This window comes from Asterias amurensis, chromosome 15 (assembly GCF_032118995.1).
Source record: "Asterias amurensis chromosome 15, ASM3211899v1".
NCBI classification, from domain to species: Eukaryota; Metazoa; Echinodermata; class Asteroidea; order Forcipulatida; family Asteriidae; genus Asterias; species Asterias amurensis.
The window spans coordinates 12,478,457-12,498,016 of NC_092662.1; the positions used below are offsets into that span (position 1 = coordinate 12,478,457).

Genomic DNA, 19,560 nt, shown 5'->3' on the forward strand with positions numbered 1-19,560 from the left:
GAGGAGAAGCAAGTTATGGTTCAGTGTCTTAATCAGTGACTCAGTGCAGCTTAATTATATGCAGTTTGCAAACTCAGACTCCAAATCAGTGACGCTGCATACAACATTCCACTCGAACAAAAAAATCGTGCAGAATCCTTTAGTCAACATTATTTTATCATCAAGAAAAAAAGATAAAACTCGAATTAATCAACGTCATTCGTGCAACATTTTCTCTCGACCAACGCAGGGCCGTTTCACTCTGTCTGATGAAAACTTGATCCGAGGGTATCTTTTTACAGCTGATAAAATTCCAAAATTTAGATGCCATGGCTATTTCAGACAAGGTTCACAAACTTGAGTTGGTAAAGAAAAGATATCCATGGTGTTTATGAGCAAGTAACGGAAGTGCAGACTTCTTGGAAGAGGTGGTTGGGGTATGAGTTCGGAATATGACCGAGATACTTTGACCCCTTTGTGAAAAAAAGCAAATCATCAGCGAGAGAGAAAGAGGGAGTGCTTATACTTACATTGGGCCGTCATCATACAAACTGGCAATTGCTTATAAGCACAGGCACCGAGCACAAGCAAAAGTTCATCAGCAGAAGCAAGGTGACATTTGCTTGCAACAAACAATCCTTTGCTTTTTCTTAAAACTAGAAGCTTCTGCTCGCAGCGACTGCTTATTTTTGTGTTTGAAGATGTATTAAAGCAAAAGCCTAGAAAAAGCAGTTGCTACTATACTTTTTATGAACACGCCCATTATTTTAAGCTATGTTGGAGAACATTGTGATGGAAGCATAACAACGGAAGTAATTCATCCTCATGTCTTCGGTTTATTCTATCAAACCTCAACTCATTCTCCCCGCTGTTTCCATGCCACCTCCCCCACCCTTTTAGTTAAAAAGACTGCATTTCGTCACGTAGCTTTTCCCATTAGGAAATTGTTTCCAGTAAACAAGTCGCACTTAGCAAAACATCAGACAACACTCACTGACGATATTATGCATTGCCTGCGATTTTTTTTTTTTTCAATCGTGACTGAACCGGAAACATTTTCTGAGCTGAACGACCGACCACAAAAGGGCAATTGAATTACAAAGAAACACAAGAATGCGCAAAGACTGCTTGAAACTGCGCAGAAAGCACGTAGGTAATATTACAGAAACTATAGACAGAGAGGCAACCACGTTCCTTAAAATATACATGATTATATACCATTGCTAATGTTCGAGGATGCGCCATGCTGTTCATTGCAGTTTTCATGATGATTACCATTTCCATCATTCATACCTATAGCTTTTCCCGCCTTAAACATCCCTGTGTTATGATTGGTATGTTCCGTCTGTGTCTGACTTTGATCCACCTGTCCTTCAAACACAGAGTCTTCTTCCGAGGAATCTCTTTGAAACGACGGGAGTGTGCCGCAAGAGGAACTGTGCCCAAAGATAAAATTCTTCCGACGGCAAGTTGTCTTGTATAAATGAAGTGCGCTGTTTAAGTTCCCCGCTGAACTGGCACAGGTGATATCAGATAAGGCAAGACTGTTGTCGAAGTTGCTGGAACTGTTTGCTATTGGGATGGGCGGTAAAGGAATCTTTCTCCGTAGCATACGTTCTCTGTATCGCAGTCGGTGCAATGCAGGCCTTGGAGGTACCTGACAACGAAGAACGAACCAAAGTAGATCAAAGTTCTAAAATACCAAAAGAATTCCTTTTCGAATCCACGGCTACAAAACGTTTGGTTCTGGTGCAATGCTGGAACCGGAAACAGGCGGACGGAACCTGATGAGCCGGTTGGAGCCAAAGCCGTGGTTTGCATATGAAAGGGCTGGGACACCATCTCGATATGAGTCCAGTGGGGCAAGATATTCTGTCCCCCGGAGATTCTGTTCCTACATGTGGCGAACTGTGTGCAAACTTTTTTTGATAGCGCCCTCTTTTGAATTATTAGTTCCCCAAATGTTTGAGACAGAAGCCCCGGGAACAGATTTCCCTGCGACACCGGCTACATGCAGATGCCGACGTCTGGGCTGCTTTTGTACCAAGGAAGTTCCATCAAAGTTTTCAAGTGTTGTACGTTTGCTTATTTGTGGAGTGAAATGGATGACTTTTCGGACGCTAGGTGGCAGCAGAGTTACCGGATAATCATTGTTCTAGGTAATGTGCGCATGCTCAACACTACGTGAACAATGAAAGTTTACCTGGTAAGTCTGCTGCCACCTAGCGTTTAAAAATTTCGCATCACCCCAAACATAACTTGACAGAATGTAACTTATGTTTTTATCTCATGAAATCATTAATTAGCAACGGTAACTAACGTGGTTAAACTATTTTCGTTAAAAACTCAACGAAAACATCACCGTCTTTAGGTTTTTACCGACAACTGTCTGAAGTCTTACCTCGGGTGGCGTCTCACAATCTGAGGATGGCAAGCTCTTGAGGGCTCTCACGTTCCTCTTCGTTTTCGGTAGATAGTTTTCAAGGCTCTCATAGATGCTGTCGTTCTCACATGCATTGCTGTTCGTAACGTCATCAAAACACGCCACCGGGCCTTCATGAAACCCTGGACTCGAAGGCGCTGAAGAACAGGAGCTGGAGAGGATCCGTCGAGGTCCTATAGGAGGATTCAGTTCCGGGTCAAAAGTCATGTAACCATTCTCGGCATCCATGTCTCTGCTGTATGAATAGCCCACGGCGTCCGAGTCTGTAGGGCTGCCTGGTAGATCACTATTCCAACCGTTGCTGGTAGATTGCTGGGATTCGAGAGAGTACGTCCGACCGATGTACACCTTCCCTGTCAGAGCTCTCTCCAGACGCCCTACAGCTGCCGAAACTTTGCCCTTTATGCCGCTAGGTGGCGTGGTATTCCCCTTCACGGTACAATTAAGATTCGGATGGGACAGCGAGAGTCGTTTCAAGTTCAGACGGCTAAAGTTTCTGGTAATGTAGAACGGGTCCACGTACCCTTCGCTATCCACAGATCTTCGATGCTCCATTGAGATATCAGTTTCGCTGCAAGAACTGCGTAAATTTCGCAGCATGTGTAGGAAGCCTTTGTTCTTTTTATGTCCCTCATATTGCAGGGGTCGTGAGTGGCGACTCTTTTCCGACCAGGTCTGTCTTCTGAGAGGGACGGTAGGGCTACAAGACGAACTCTTCACCAGCGGACTTTGGGTTTTCTGGAGGCAAAGGTTGTACAGCCCGGCACGTCTTAGATTATCTGACGTTCTGTGGTCCTCGATATTACATAAGGATCTCTGCGAGCAGAGACTGGGGTCGCTGTTGGTGTTACCGCACTGCGAGCTGGTTGGGGACTCGTGTTCGTCTACCTTATCCTCGGAGAACGTACGGCGTCGACGTCTGTTTTGACGGTACTTGATGTGCCACCGCTTCGGTGAGGACGATGAGGAGGGCTGCATCCATACTGATGAATCACAGTGCGCGCTGTCTTGATGAGGATGCATCGGGAGGGATGGATTGGCTCTCTCATAGTGACAAACATTAGTTGCCGACTGGCTCATCGAAGCTGGTTGATTCAACATCAACTGTCGTTTCTTAATGAGTGGGGACCATCTCCTGCGCCGTCTCTTGCTCTTCTCGTCGGCACTCAGCCTCAGGGACTGCGTGGAGGAGTTGGAATCATACGGGTCGTTCCTGTAGCAGAAACAGCGCCGTTTACAATGGTCACATTGCACGATGCTTCCACGGCGATCTCTGAAGTCAATCTGTTCCCTTATCTCCACCTGTTCGGTCTGTACTGCTTTTTCAACCATTACACCATTCCGATCATTTTGCTCTTTCTGACTGTTGTGTAAAACGGCATCGGTCGAACCATTACATTTATCTTCAATAGAAACGTTCTTCCCTGGTACTTCGACGTCCAAGAAAACGTCATCTGAGTTATTGTCTCCGTGGTAACCATTCTCTAACTTCTGTTTCAGCGGTACCTGCAAAATGACGTCTTCAAGTTCGCCGTCATTTTGTTCAAGCGTAAGACCAGATCGATCCTGTTTTCCGTCTCCACAGATGTCCGAGTCTATGCCTAAGCCTTCTGTTGTTGAGTTGCTTCCGAGAGAGGACATCGTACTGGCCCTCTTTCGACGCCCTAGCTTCCCCAGTAAGGTCCGGCTACCCGATCGCTGGTGTCTCCCTCCTTCTGTGTTGTTGTCGACGATGATGTAGTCATTCTCCGGGATCTTGCCGAAGGAGGAGCGGACCGACCGAGGGGAGCCTCGGTGACTGGTCGGGGAGTTTGGAGCCGTGTGCCATGGTGTCAGCATCGCACTCTCTATACCAAAGAGTAAATGGGGAAACAGGTTAAGGCTCATTTCACTACAAGATTGTATATGGGCCAAGAGGATTAACTTTACCTCGTCGAATAAAGCTCATAGCAAGCTGATTTGTTCAGGATAGGTCTGTGTGCCTTGAATGACATAAAAGTCTCAAAAATCCCACTTTAGCTCTTTCCGAAAGCCAGGATCGCTTCCAAAATAGCCGCCATTTTTGAATCATATCGTAACTTTGCCACCAGGGCCCAATTTCATAGCGCTGCTTAACGGTAAGCAAATTATTTTCGTGCTAACTGTAGCAGAAAAATTTGCTAAGGTGCAAGCGTATTTCACAGGTTAGCAGAAAAATTGGGCGGCAATGTTGCGTGTTTACCGTGGATTTGCATTTTGACGTCATTTATTTTCGTGCGGTAAGCACCGGAAGGTTAGCATGCCTTTTCGTGTGCTTACGGTTAGCAGCGCTATGAAATAGAAATTGCACAGTAAGCACAAAATCGGCCGCTACGCAGCGTTATGAAATTGGACACAGACATGTTGTTAATACTAATTAAGGATCTTAATTAAGGATCTTAAGGCACATGGAATCTGATAGAATCGTTATTTTGGTTAAAGGAATGGTTGAGACCTCACGCAGCTGTTTGGGAATTTCATACACGGGAACGAGGCTAGACCTACACAATTGAGTTGTTCTTTTTGTGCACAAGAGTCAGTGGCTGTAATCACAAGCAGCTCGAATGAGCGGCTACGGTGCGGCTACGACTGGGTTCCGTGCGTCGTCATGCGTTGTTTGACGAGACGCAACAACCAATTATTTTGTTTACATGCCATCTTTTGTTTTTCTTTTCACTGCAGTTTTAGATTCCTGTGTAATATAGTAGGGCCTATTATACTGTTTACTCTTTTAAATGAGTAAGGTCTCGAGTCATTTTGTATACTCCATGTTTACACTGGGTTATGGACATTGTGCAATGTACACGCCACTGACTATTTTCGCTTGTCTAACTTGTTTTTCTCTCGCTGACTTTCAAGAGTAAAGGCCTATAATGAAATGACATGTTTGTGTCTTCCTCGGGTATAAGATAAGTGTGTTCACTTTTTAACGGCTGTGCCCCTTTCTGTGGGCCAAATAATTATTCGAACTTGTTGACCTAATACTTGCAGCTTCTTGTCAACTTTTGATAGTGATTTAATTTTGTGAAACACAAAATAAAGCAACTGGATTATGAATTTAGTACACACTAGTAGAAAACATGACTTTTTGAGCCACTGCTGGGCCCGTTTATTCTGTCGAAAACAACTTAAGCCTTTTTAAATATATGGCGGACACAATGCTACGACACTATAAGGTTTGTGTAAATTTGTGTGTATACACCCAAACCAAACAGTACACTACAAATAAATCACGCCCGCCATACCTCAAAAAAAGGCTTATTTTGAGAAGCTAAAGTTGATTCGTATTCAGTTTGCAAAATGTCAGTTCTACGTGTACAGACATTGTAACCATGCTTATAATTGATTGTCAAGTGTAGTGACAGGCCAGCTGTTTTTCCAAAGCTCGGGATTTCTTCACGAATCTCGAAGCCACTCAAGATTTCAGGGCTGACTACATTGTATCATCATGTTATTCTATGCCATCAACCTCAGCTGGCCATGTTTGTTTGTATAGGGACCATACTGTATTCACAGGGAATATTTCCTTTGGGCTACCACAGGATTGGTAATTATCTAGAAAGAAAACCTAACATTGGTTTCATTCTGAAAGTTCACTGATATTTTTATCTTTATATTTTATTCTGTACAATAAATGATAGCTATCAACCATATTCACAAAAATCATCGTTTTGGCATGTTACATCATTGCAATTTATAGTTCATTTCATTGATAATCCCCAAGAGAATCCTTTCCATCTTAAAGGCACTGGACACCTTATGGTAATTGTCAAAGACCAGCCTTTTCACTTGGTGTATCTCAACATATACATGAAATAACAAACCTGTGAAAATTTGAGCTTAATTGGTCGTCGAAGTTGTGTGCTATCAGATGATTGAATGTGAGACCTCAGCTGAGGTCTCGAACTCAATTCAAATATTTTAGTGAGAAACTAATTCTTTCTCAAAAGCTGCGTTACTTCAGAGGGAGGCGTTTCTCAATGCCGTTTCATACTATCAACATTTCTCCATTGCTCGTTACCAAGTAAGGTTTTATGCTAACAATTATTTTGAGTAATTCCCAAAAAGTGTCCAGTGCCTTTAAATGCTGTCTAAATAGAGTTAATGGCATTTAAAAACCCACTGACATTGCGTATTCCTTCGGGCACGTACATAGAACGTGCACAATTCCTGACAAAACACAAACTGCTTTCGTTGTTTCACTGAAACGGGGTGACCTGATTTCTTGATGTTCAAAGGTTTGTTTGTAGTGGAGTATTTTGCTGAAAACTAAAGCATAGGGAATGAAATTTCTATTCCCAAATCAATGATTTAATGACTTTCAACGATAGCGGTCGATGGTTATTATTTATTTACATGAGAAGCGTCGCTGACAGTAGCGCTTCTCAGATTCAATTGTTGGGTTCAAAAACTAATATCTTTTTACACAGCCAAATTACTTCAAAGTGAAATGTTTCTCAAAAGGCGTTTTACTATCAAAAGATGTTTTTTGCTTCAAAACAAAAGTTTATATTGCCACTAATTTTAAGTGTGATTATCAAACGTATGCCTTCCCGAAACACCTCTGTCAGTCCAGTTTGCACTGGCTAATTTCGTAAATGCATGCTTTTATCATAAATAATATTTACTTAAATTCTGCACAAACCAGCGGTGCTTTATCTCTTTATCTGTGCCATTATATCGTCCACCAAATTAATTGAATCACTCGGTTTCATTTCAAAGACTGTGTTTTTGCTCTGGAAAAGTGGAAACCCGTTCCCGATGGCTTGGGCGGTCGTGTACACAATATCTAAGTGTCGTTTCTAATTAACGTATAGCATTATTAGGTTCGGGATGTTCAGTGGAGTGCTGGCGTGTTTAGCTTGAAATGAACGGTCTACACGTAGGCAGCCTATGGGGTTCACCTGCAGTGTGCCAGCAGGCACTTAGAAAAGTCAAAACAATATTATGACAGTCATCATTGGAATGAGGAAAACTGAAAACATGAATATCAGCTGGGAGTTTATGGCTGCCCAAAAAGGACTAAAGGAACACGTTGCCTTGAATCGGACGAGTTGGTCTTTGAAAAGCGTTTGAAGCCGTTTGTTATGAAATGCAAATGGTTACGTAGATAATTTAAAAGTAGAATATAATGATCCACACAAAAATGCCTCGAAATTGCAAGGTTTTCCTTTTACGTCGGGAAGAAACACGGTCGGATATTTTGTGGAGTCAAAATTTTGGCTCCATAAAATGGCCAACCGTGCAATTTCGAGTTATATTTGTGAGGATCTTTCTGTGACCATATGAATTTCATAACAAACAGTTTCGAACGCTATTCCAAGACCAACTCGTCCGATCCCAGGCAACGTGTTCCTTTAAGTTATCGACTTTGTTCTTGGATAATTTTGTTCTTTTTATAACATCTTTCCACAAAAAAAATAATGACAGTTGTGCGCATGTGGCGTGTATGCCATGAGGTTAAGAACACCGGGCTCAAGCTGTTGTTTTTCTGATCAGCTGAGTGTGGGGTTCGACTTTCGGTCACGACACTTGCATCCTTGCGAAACAATGTTTTATCATAATTGCTTTCTCCTTCAGGGCACAGTTTCGTAAAGCTGTTAAGCAGAAAATAATGCTTAGCAAAGTGTTATGCTTACAGGCGTTATGAAATTGGGCCACGGTGATAGAGCACTTTGTAAGAAACGGCTCCATGTAGTTTCTGAGAGAGAAGTCATTTCTCACTCAGACAATTAAACTTCAGGCCTGAATTATGTTATAAGGCATCTGAAGCACACAGAAATTGTGCAGCAAGAGTGGTTTTCTTACCAACGGTGTCCAATGCCTTTAAAAGTACACATATTCCTTAAAGTACACAAATTATCCACCACAAGGGGCAGGCACTGTCTTTAACATTTGCAGCCTCAGTGTTTCCCCCTAGAGATTACTCGTTAAGGGAAATGCCTACCTGTCTTTAAGAAAGTCCCCGAAGAGGAACGCAATGGCGGCCGACGGCGTCCCTGCGTCAGGTCACTACTAGCCCGTCGCACGCGTGTACTGGAAGAAGCTCCCATGATCTCAGTCCGTAAAAACTCTCAAAGCTCTCTATCTGCTCATAGAAAACACAAAGAAGAGAATAGAAAAAAGTACATTACCTTGTCTCTAAGGAGCTTGTCCCTTTAAAATCCAGGCTCAAAGATAAGACAGTCCTATAACAGACTTATTCGAGTAGAAGTGGCTACGGAAATTATGCTTCAGATGAGAGGAGGTGCAAGTTAAATCATGTGAAAATGTCAATGGACAGTTGCTTTTCTCGTTGTGTACTTAAAAGCTTCATATTTACACCTGCCTTCCGGTACTGTATGTGAAAGGTTCCTCAATTGTACATGGCTGATCAAGACTTGACTTTATAAAGGAAATTGTACAAAGTATACACATGAAATTGTGGGAAGTTTCAGCGAAAATATAGGACAAAGGTGTCTATGAACATCAATGCAGGAGTTATTTATTTGTCATTGCCTGACGTTCTTGTCTATGGTGTTAATTTCCCTAAGCCCCCGTACGCCCACTTAATCCCAGACTTATTTTTAAGTGTGAATAAAAATATTTTCTTTCATTAGTACGAGATTGGTTTAAAGGTGCTATTCCTCATTGGTTTATGGGTCTGAGTTCAACATAAAGATTTGCAGCGTAAAATAAACCTCGATTCACATGAGATACCAAAAACTGCATCTACAATGGCAAGATTGATCTGCAAGGCCCAGTTTCATGGCTCTGCTAACGGAAAGCAAAGAATTTGCGCTGTAACGGATGCAGGAAGTTTGCTTACGTCAAGGGCATCATCACATGAGTTCACAAACGAGTGATGTGGACATTTTACGCGTTAAGTAATTCAGAGGGTAAGTATTTTAAGATAGTGTGCACCAGTTTAAGGTTTTCTGCAAACCCTAAAAGCATATGTTTTACAGTATCATATCTTTAATTTCACAACACATTGGTGAAACTACGTTTTGACTCTTTTGGGGTTTGTTTTTCCAATAAAGATTGAGTTAGAAGGAGTTATATTTCCCAAAGCACCAAACACCTACACCTAGGTACCATCGAGTCAATGTGAATGAGAAGCAAGAACAAAGACTGAGAAACATCTACACAGATTAATTCTCTTGAACCCATTAACAGACAACGCATGATTACAATTCTTGTTTTCGCGCCATAAAATGTTCATCACAGTACCAGGGTTGCTGAAGGCATAAAAAAAAAACAAGCAAGATGGAATAAGTGAGGGGGAGCGAAGAGGGAAAAGGCGTCGCAGTCAACAAGTGGCTTTTTCACGGGCTTGCCGTCCATTTCACACTGAATGATTTCGACAACGCCTCAACCTCGATCCCCGCACCGCTCACACTTGCTGCATGTCCCCTGACAATACCTCGATTTAACGGCGACACAAGCTGATATCACAACTGCTCTTTTTATACTTAAAGGGGCTTGTTGCCCTGGATCGGGCGAGTTAGTCTATGAAAAACGTTTGTTATAAAATACATACGGTTAAAAAGATGTTTTAAAAGTAGAATATAATGATCCATACAAATTAACTAAAATATATAAAATGAACTAACACGGCATGCTATTTGTGGAGTCAAGTTTTTGACCCCACAAAATGGCCGACCGTGTTTGTTCGCAAAGTAAAAGGAAAACCACGCAATGTCGTGGCCTATTTTGTGAGGATCGTTATGTTCTACTTTTAAAGCCAATATACACTTTTGGTAAACAGTAAAGTCCCACACTTCGTGTATCACAACTTATATATAAAATAACAAACCTGTGAAAATTTAGGCTCAATCGGTCATCGGAGTCGGGAGAAAATAACGGGAAAACCCACTCTTGTTTCCGCGCGTTTCGCCGTGTCATGACATGTGTTTAAAATAAATCCGTAATTCTCGCTATCGAGAATTGATATTGTTTTAATGTTTTCTCAAAAAGTAAAGAATTTCATGGAACAATATTTCAAAAGAAGTGTTTCACCATTACCTTCTGTAAACCCTGTAAATTATTTGTAAATCTGTGAACTTTGTTTTTCTGTACCGAAAGTGTATAATGGCTTTCAAACATCTTTCTAACCATAATTATGCATTTCATAATAAACAGTTTCAAAATCTTTTAATAGACTAACTCGCCCGATCCAAGGCAACGTGTCCCTTTAATGCGTTTCAGTGTACTACGTGTACACCCTGCGGCTACAAGTAGATGAGAATTAATGGTTCGAACAGAGGACTTTTGAACCTGCTTTGTTTTTTCCCATTCTGGTAATTTTATCTTGTCATATTTTAATGAATTTTAGTCACTCTTTTTTATAAAGCTGGTTAATCTCTGAGCGCCTCAAAGAGACAGCACCCACAGGGAGTTCCTTACCCTAGCTTGGTCTTTTATAAATTTGAATTTTATTCTAAATCATCAAATACACTAGACTTCCTGAACATCATGTGCTGGGTTTTTTTTTTTTGGGGGGGGGGTTCCAGTTTAAAATAAGTAAAAGTGAAACTAAATAAATATATTTAGTTTCACATTTTTTAATTTTGATTTTTGAAGTGATCCCTGTGGGGTTTTCTTTATTGATAGTTATTTATTTTGTTTTGAGACATTTTATTTTTACGCTATATATGTGTTTCATTCTTATATAGTTAGTTCTGTTTTTGCTTGTTTGTCTTTACTTTATCTGTTTTAGACCTGATGTGTATGGTTTTCTGCTCTAATTTTCTATAATTTGTTTGTTGTTTAAATGTAAATAATGTCATAGGCTTTTCAAATATTTGGGTCCTTTTTACCGAATTATTGTTTATTTATATAATTTTATTTGATGGAATATTTATCTATATGAACTTTAAATTTATTACATTTTATGTAAAGTTGTTTATTTATTTTTCACTCATTTTTTTTTCTTCTCAACTATATTGTTCAATTAATTTGGGGGATTTAATTAATTTATATATTTATTTATTTATTTATTTATTTATTTACTTTTTTGTACTCATTATTTGTTACTTTTTTCTTTCTACCTTTCTTTGTTTATAAATTACTTAGACTTTTCCATCGAGGGTCTCTTTTAAATGTAAATGATAACGCGGCGAGGGTGTGCTCAATTATGGATTATCTCTCCACAGAGTCCTTCTAGATGTGTATCAAACAGTCTTGGGGAAATCCTAGTCAAACATTACCTCGTTGATTTTGTGTCCAGAGTGTGTTTTCTTAGCGTGTTCAGTCTGCCATAGTTGACCGTCTGTTGTAAGCGAAACACCGGGTCCCTAGAGACGGTGCACGCCGCAACACGCACGTGCCCCGTAATTCGTTTGCATGCAGAAATGTTACGGTCAAGCATATAATAAGGTGTGTATTTGTACAGGGTTTGCCACCTTGCAGAGTCGCAAACCTAGATTTGTTATTCACAATTTTTCCCAGGCGTGGATTATAAGACGCACGGGTTGCCCTAAACCAATCATGAATCCAGTTCACTGATAAAATGTACAATTTGGTAGTACCATCCTGTTGCCTGCATGAAGTTATTATTTCATTGATAGTATCTGTAAGCTTCTCCTGGCTCCAACTGGCGTTAGTATTCAAACTGTATACCTCACAAACCTTGAGTGTGTGTGTGTTTTTTTATATCATGTTGTTGTTGTTGGTTGTGCTGCTGAAGGCTGCTGCAGTTACTGTTACTTTGGTTATTGCAGTTGCCGTTGTTCTAATTACAGACTATGGTACAGTTAATGTTTCTAATTATGATGCTGTTGTTACAGTGTTGTTGCTGTTGAAACATACAGCAGATGCTAACGGTGATGCTGGCGCTATTTTGATCATAATTACAAACTTTTGTTACAATACTAGCGTAAATGCTGTTCTCACAGTGTTACTGCTGTTATACAGTGTTGCTGCTGTTGTTACAATACCAGGGTTGATGTTGTTCTTATAATACTAGTGTTGTTGCTGTTGTTACAGTGTTTCTGGTGGTGTTACAATACTAGTGTTACTTCTGGTGTTGCTGCTGTTGTACACTTGCTGTTGTTGTTACAATACTGGTGTTACTGATGTTGTAACAGTGTTGCTGATTTTGTTACAACACTAGTTGCTGCTGTTATTACAAAATAGTTGCTGATGTTGTTACATACTAATGCAGCGGCTGAACTGTAATGCTTGTGCTGTTTTTCTATGAAATGCCTACTCTTGCCGTTACTTGAACGAAAACGGCAACAAGTAATCTTTGCTGAAATTCATTTAAAATATTCTCAATTAACATGAAACCTGAGTTCACATGGGAACAAAGGCCTGGACACGTTTGGTAATTACTCAACATGTATAAATAGCATAAACACTTACTGATGACAACGAGCAACAAAGAGCTGTTGATTGTATAAGACATTGTGAGAGGAGAAAAACGACTCTGAAGTAAACGTATAGTTTTTTTTTTAGAAGGAGGTATAATTTCTTATTCAAATATTAATAGACTTCAGGTTAGGCCTGAAGCCTTTTTAGGCATTTGAAAGCTGTTCAACAAGGGTATCTTTTATTCTGTGTCTTTTAAAGGGTATATTATTATCTCGCAACTTCGAAGACCAATGAGTAAAAAAAAAATCAGATTTGTTATTTCATACATGTTGGCATACACACAGTGAAAAACATTGTCAAACACTAGTCTCCTCACTTGCTGTATCTCCACATATGCATAAAATAACAAACCTGTGAAAATTTGAGCTCAATCGGTCATCAAAGTTGCGAGATAATAATGAAAGAAAAAACACCCTTGCCACACGGTGTTTTGTTGTTTAGGAGATGCTTGATTTCGAGACCTCAAATTCTAAATCCATGGTCTCGAAATCAAATTCGTGGAAATGAATACTTCCTTCTCGAAAACTACTTCCTTTCAGTTTCTCACAATGTTTTATACTATCAACAGCTCACCATTCCTCGTAACCAAGTAGGTTTTTATGCTAATAATTATTTTGAGTAATTAGCAATAGTGTCCACTGCCTTTAATAGTGTGTGTATTTCTAAAATTCAATATTGTCATCGGGGCGCTTCCAGCTGATCCTCCCAACCACAGAGGGCTAGACAAGAATGGACAAATCTCAACATGGACTCGGTTGAGAGAAGGAGATAGAGAATAATGCTCTATACGTGCTCAAGGTCCCACAGTGAAATCAAGTGGTACACACGGGATGGTGGAATCGTACACCCATTTCAAACCAGTTCACGACATGTGATATTTGAGAGTATATCACAAATTAGATTCTGCTCAATACGGTTTGACGTAGTGATATCACCCTGGCGTTTCGTGTCCCCTTTTCTTAAACGTTTTGTCTCATATATCACGACGAATTAGGTTAATATGGGTCTTCATCTTAAAGTACTTCTGTCGTTCTTCATATGTTGTAGCTGCTTTAGCATAGCATTACTGTATGGTAGATCCGGGTGCAATGTTGTTTTCTGTACATCAAAAGTTCCACTGTCGTAGTTCTTTTCGATGGGGAATTTGTTTTTCTTCGAAATCGATTCAAAAAAGAGGATCCTTAGAAAAACCGTCATTTTTGAGGATGGCAATTCTTATGAACTAACAAATCCGGGTTGGTAAAGTAGGGAATCCGATGATTTGTGGAATTTTCGTTAATTACCAGTTATCAGATAAAGAATGTTCCTAATCAACGTCATTTATTGTCAAGATGCGTATCTTCAACAAGGCAAGCGCGGTGCGTGCAGTGGCTTAACTAAAAGGGGGGCACAATGACCTACCCCCCCCCCCTTAATGCCCCCGTGCCCCTATCATCGCGTTCACACCGTGATCTTGCTAGGAGAACTAAAGGAGGATCTGATCTCGAAAGGGCGATCAAAGGGAGATCACCGGCTAGTGTCAACGCGATCAGGATCAATACCAGATCTTCCTTTTTTTTATCTCCCTCTATTGCGAGATCAACTGGAGATCAGACCCCGCAAAGGGATTAAAAAACAAATGTGAACGCAGATCGAGATCAGATCCTTCAATTCAAGCACAATCAATGACCTCGCAGAGTAAAATTTGGCGTCAGCTGAACTTAACTTCCATGTAACTATGCGAGATCAATGCGAGATCACACGCAAGTGTGAACGCGGCACGACAATGCTTGATCTCGCTTTTGGGATCTGGTCCTCCTTGGATCCTTGCAGCAGGATCAAGTGTAACGCGGTGTATTTGAAATTTCGATTTGTTAGACTAGACATTGTACCAGAACAAAGTATTACTTTAATATTGGTCGTCGTATTTAGAGCTATTTTTCCAGTTGCACGAAGACAATGTTTTTGTTGTTATACTCCCGTCAGATTATATTGTGCAAGATATTAAACGACATATAGTAAAGTAGCTGACAAAGGGAATGTTTTACAGACATCAATATTAAAACTAAAGTTTTAATTTTAATTAACCGTTTAACCTTCTTTACTATACATAAATACTTCTTGTTGTTTTTGCATTTTTGCTGCTGTCTTTGTTGCTTTATAATAATTCTGCCAATGTGTGATCAAGTGCCCCAATTTAGTAGGCCAGCGTGCCTATTCGGGGTTTCCCTTTTTCACCAAGTTGTATTTTTATGTTTGTGCAATAATAGGTAATAAACTTAGTCTAACAGTTCCTATGACAGTACTATTTTTCATCCAAGCCTCTCTTTGGTTACATTGATTTGAAAGAAATGCAACATGGCCGCCCCGCGATCGAGGTTTTGTTAGGTCCTCTCAAATCAAATTATGTATGTTGATGTTTGTGCAATATAGGTAATAAACTTAGAATTAAAGTACCAGAGTATGTTTCCTTCCAGCCACTCTTTGGTAACATTGACTTTAAAGGCAGTGGACACTATTGGTAATTACTCAAAATAATTATTAGCATGAAACCTTACTTGGTAAAGAGTAATGGGGAGAAGTTGATAGTATAAAACATACTGAGAAAAGACTCCCTCTGAAGTGGAGTAGTTTTCGAGAACGAAGTTATTGTCCACGAATTTGATTTCGAGACCTCAGATTTAGAATTTGAGGTCTCGAAACCAAGCATCAGAAAGCACACAACTTCGTGTGACAAGGGTGATTTTTCTTCCATTATTATCTCGCAACTTCGATGACCATTGAGCTCAAATTTTCACAGGTTTGATATTTTATGCATATGTTGAGATACACCAAGTGAGAAGCCTGGTCTTTGAAAATTACCAATAGTGTCCAGAGTCTTTAAGACACATTTTTTAAAAGGTTTGTTATTTTCATGCAGCAGGTTTGTTATTTTCATGTTGAGATACAGCAAGTGAGACGACTGGTCTTTGACAATACCCAATAGTGTCCACTGTCTTTATTAACAGGAGAAATACAACATGGCAGCGCCACACTTGAGGTAATCTGGGTCCTCTCAAATCAAATTATGCCACAGCTCTTCGACATATATTTAAGCATAAGCGGAAATAACTAGCGACGTCTTTTAGGCGTTTTCAATCGAGTCAACTCATTAAATGGTTAACATACATCCCGAGTGGGTCTTCCGTTTGACATTATTAATTTGTGGGAAAATTGATGTCATGTAGCCCCTCGTGTTTAGTGTTTAGTGCCCCTCGTGTTTAGTTGTATTTATCCGTGTGTTTTTGTGGGGGGGGGGGTTTAGGGGGGTTGCCGTTGATTATTCCTGGGGAAGCAACAGATTTACGTTGTTTAATTGATAATGAGTGTTATCAAATATTTTGTTGTAATTGGTTTTATGACCAGGGGCTTTTGGAAGAAACATCTTTAAGATGACAGTTTTTAAACTTAGATTTGATGAACTCTATGAAAAACATCCTGTCTCTAAGCATGGTACAGCAGGACAATGACATTAATTTTATACCCTTACACCAATCTGATGTGCGTTAGCACTATATATTCGGTAGGTCTACCATCCAATCACTGGCAGTGTATTGAGCAATGATAAACTTTTAGATGGTCGTTTTACTGTAGTGCGCATGCTCAGACCTACGCTTGCAATACTGAGCATGCGCGCGCATGCGCACAGCCGCAAAAAGACCGTTATGTCTGCTGCCCCCAGCGTCTCAAAAGTCTAGTTATGGGTTCGTTCGATTGGCTTCCCAAGGTCGACCCCGCGGTATTCATTCGGGTGAGTCCCAGACAGGAGCTAATCGAACGATCACACTCGCCATCTCGTGGTGACGCCATGCACCTCGGGCCAGCCCCAAGTGACCCGTTCCGCAAGCAAGGCAGTTGGGGTGACCTGGATAAGCCCCTGGAATGATGTCAAAGCTGTACGAACAAGGGGCAGATAGTCTAGCTAGTGGTCAAACTTGATCGCTAGCTAGACCAGCATGCACCTCACTCCACACCGAGAGCGCGCGCATACCTAGTATTCTGCGGGTAAGGGGGTGGGGAAAGGCCCGAGGATACCTGGATCTCTGATCAAAGTGTCGTACTTTAAGTTAACAATGTTTTGATAATGTTTGTCTTAATTAGTGGGTTTCTTAAACTTAGCATTGAAATAGTTGAAATTTATTAGCAGAACTGAAATAACATTTGACATGGTCTAAACAGTTGAGAGCTAGATACGTTATCGAGATCTACCCACGTCCATAATCACATTTGACCTACTATTCATTGGCCTTTATGTTCTGTAGATTCGCAGTTAAATACAACGTACATTGTGTAGGCCTATATAAAAACTATACTATACCTGCTTCCCCGGGTCGACCCCGCGGTGTTCATTGGGGTGAGCCCCAGACAGGAGCTAATCGAACGATTACACTCGCCTCTGGTGGTGACGTCATGCACCTGGGGCCAGCCCCAAGTGACCCACTCCACAAGCAGGGCACTGGGAGCTGACCGTATGAGCCCCGTCAAAGCTATTCAAACGTACCGGGGCAGACCGGGTCGACCCAGGGAAGCTGAACGAGCGCACCCATAAAGCCACTTCGGAATGTCAGCTGGTATTGTCAAAAGGTTACTGTGATAGACAAAATCCGTTGTCAGCAGTAACATACATGCGCAGCTGACATTCCGAAGTGGCTTATCCACAGGCAAATCATTCGGCGGGTTTCGAGCCCACGACATTGTTGCTAGAGCAAATGTTGTACCCTTAGACCACTGAGCTTGCCCGCTGGCTAATGAGGCCGTTCGAATACGCAGCAGCCGGTTGTGTTACCGCAACGATTTAATAACTGCTATTTTTTGCAGCGGGTATGTTTTTACCCTTACGCCTATGTGTATAAGCACTGTACCTTTCCTGAATACTGAGTTCTCGTTTTAAATATAGAACCATACACTGCGTCTGAGAAACTGAGATCGCATGTCATCTGAAATGACGTAAACACTCGTTTCAAGTTAATTTATAACATTTGTCTCGAAAACTAGATTATTGGGGTGAATGATGACCTCATCTCACCAAACCAATATTATTATCTGCATTAAGTTTCTGGGAAGAATAAACAAAGCTGTGGAATTGTATATATCTATCGAAGCCCGTAGTCTGTGATGTCTAGTTTGCCAAACAGTATAAGGCTATCGTATGTGGTATCTCTGATTAAATAGTAATTGAAGAGCATGTCTCTATCGATGAAGACCAATACAAGAAACCTTTACAGCAACAATGATTACTCTTATTTTCTAATCAAGGCATTGGGTACAAACAAGCCAGCGGTGTGTACAGTGCGAAAAGAGGGAAAGAGTCCGGTTCGACTTATTGGATGTTGGTCATTAAAGGCTCTGGGGTCGATTTCACAAAGAGTTAGGACTAGTCCTAACTTAAGACTAGTCCTAGGAGGTATACAAATTGAATGGATAGTCCTAAGTTAGGACGAGTAACTGGTCCTAACTCGAGATAAGACTAGTCCTAACTCTTTGTGAAATCCACCCCAGGACACCATAGTAGTTTACTCAAAATAATTGTTATTATAAAAACTTTCTTGGTAAACGAGCAATGGGGAGCTGTTAAAGCTTTGTGAGGAACGACTCCCTTTGAGGTAACGTTGTTTTGGGGAAAAAAGTAATTTCTCACTAACAAATATTAAAAGACTTCACAGGGCTGAGGTATTTTATTGGGCATCAAAGCACACAAATTTGTTCAACAAGGGTGTTTGCTTCTTTCATTATTCTCTTCAGTTTCAATGACCAATTGAGCTCAAATTTTATGCATGTTGGGGATACACTACTTTCTCTGACAATATTAAATACCAAACATGTCCTGTGTCTTTAAAGACCAAATACCGTATCACTTATGATAACAATAAATACTGATTACATACTTTGGGGGTTATGTATTTTGTCTTTATAGCGCTTTTGCCTCAAACCCTTGTCTCTTTCTAATTCTTTCCCTTGCTTTGTTTGTGTGCCTTCTGCCTCCCCCCTGTTGACTTCTTCCCACTTGGCAGCTTCTTCTACACCAGTTCTTGTGTATGTGTGTTGTCATGTCAAGACTCTGCTAGTTTCGAATTGTAAGCCCACCAACTGTATGTTTGTGGTAAAGTTCATACGTAGGCCTATACCGATTATCGTCCCTTCTTTTTAAAGACAGTGGACACTATTGGTAAATTGTCAAAGAGTAGCCTTTACAGTTGGTGTATCTCAACATATGTATGAAATAACAAACCTGTGAAAATTTGAGCTCAATCGGTCATCGAACTTGCGAGATAATAATGAAAGAAAAAACACTATTGCCACACGAAGTTGTGTGCTTTCGGATGCTTGATTTCGAGACCTCAAATTCTAAACTTGAGGTCTCGAAATCAAATTCGTGGAAAATTACTTCTTTCTCGAAAACTACGCCACTTCAGAGGGAGCTGTTTCTCACAATGTTTTATACTATCAACCTCTCTCCATTACTCGTTACCAAATGAGGTTTTATGATGATAATTATTTTGGATAATTACCAATAGTGTCCACTGCCTTTAAATGAGAATAAGTGTTGTTTATTTCGTTTGCAATGAGTAAGCAAGGATAATGCTTAGAACATATTTCAAATGATGATCAACTTGAAGTGTAAATTTTTGCATTAAAAATCAAAGGTTTCTTTAATTTGTTTTAAACAAAATACATTCATCATCTATCATTCATTTAATCAGGTATTAGATAACCGGCTGTTTGTTCATGAGACAGCATGCAAGTTC

At 40.4% G+C, this 19,560-nt stretch overlaps 1 protein-coding gene across 1 annotated transcript; it reads right to left on the reverse strand.

Annotated features, from left to right (window-relative positions):
• Window positions 1-1,189: 1,189 nt before the first annotated feature.
• On the reverse strand, window positions 1,190-8,493 carry LOC139948407 (uncharacterized). The gene is made up of 3 exons (XM_071946552.1): window positions 8,388-8,493; window positions 2,381-4,269; window positions 1,190-1,636 (listed from the first exon to the last, which is right to left on the reverse strand). Exons 1-3 carry the CDS (start codon window positions 8,491-8,493, stop codon window positions 1,190-1,192), a joined length of 2,442 nt encoding a protein of 813 aa, XP_071802653.1.
• Between the last annotated feature and the right edge of the window lie 11,067 nt (window positions 8,494-19,560).

Bases quoted from the DNA above. Each gene is read 5' to 3' on its own strand.
- LOC139948407 (XM_071946552.1), bottom strand. From the start codon at position 8,493: ATGGGAGCTTCTTCCAGTACACGCGTGCGACGGGCTAGTAGTGACCTG. The intron at 4,270-8,387 runs GTAGGCATTTCC...TCTTTGGTATAG, and splicing joins GGGGACTTTCTTAAAGACAG to AGAGTGCGATGCTGACACCA. The intron at 1,637-2,380 runs GTAAGACTTCAG...CTTCGTTGTCAG, and splicing joins ATTGTGAGACGCCACCCGAG to GTACCTCCAAGGCCTGCATT.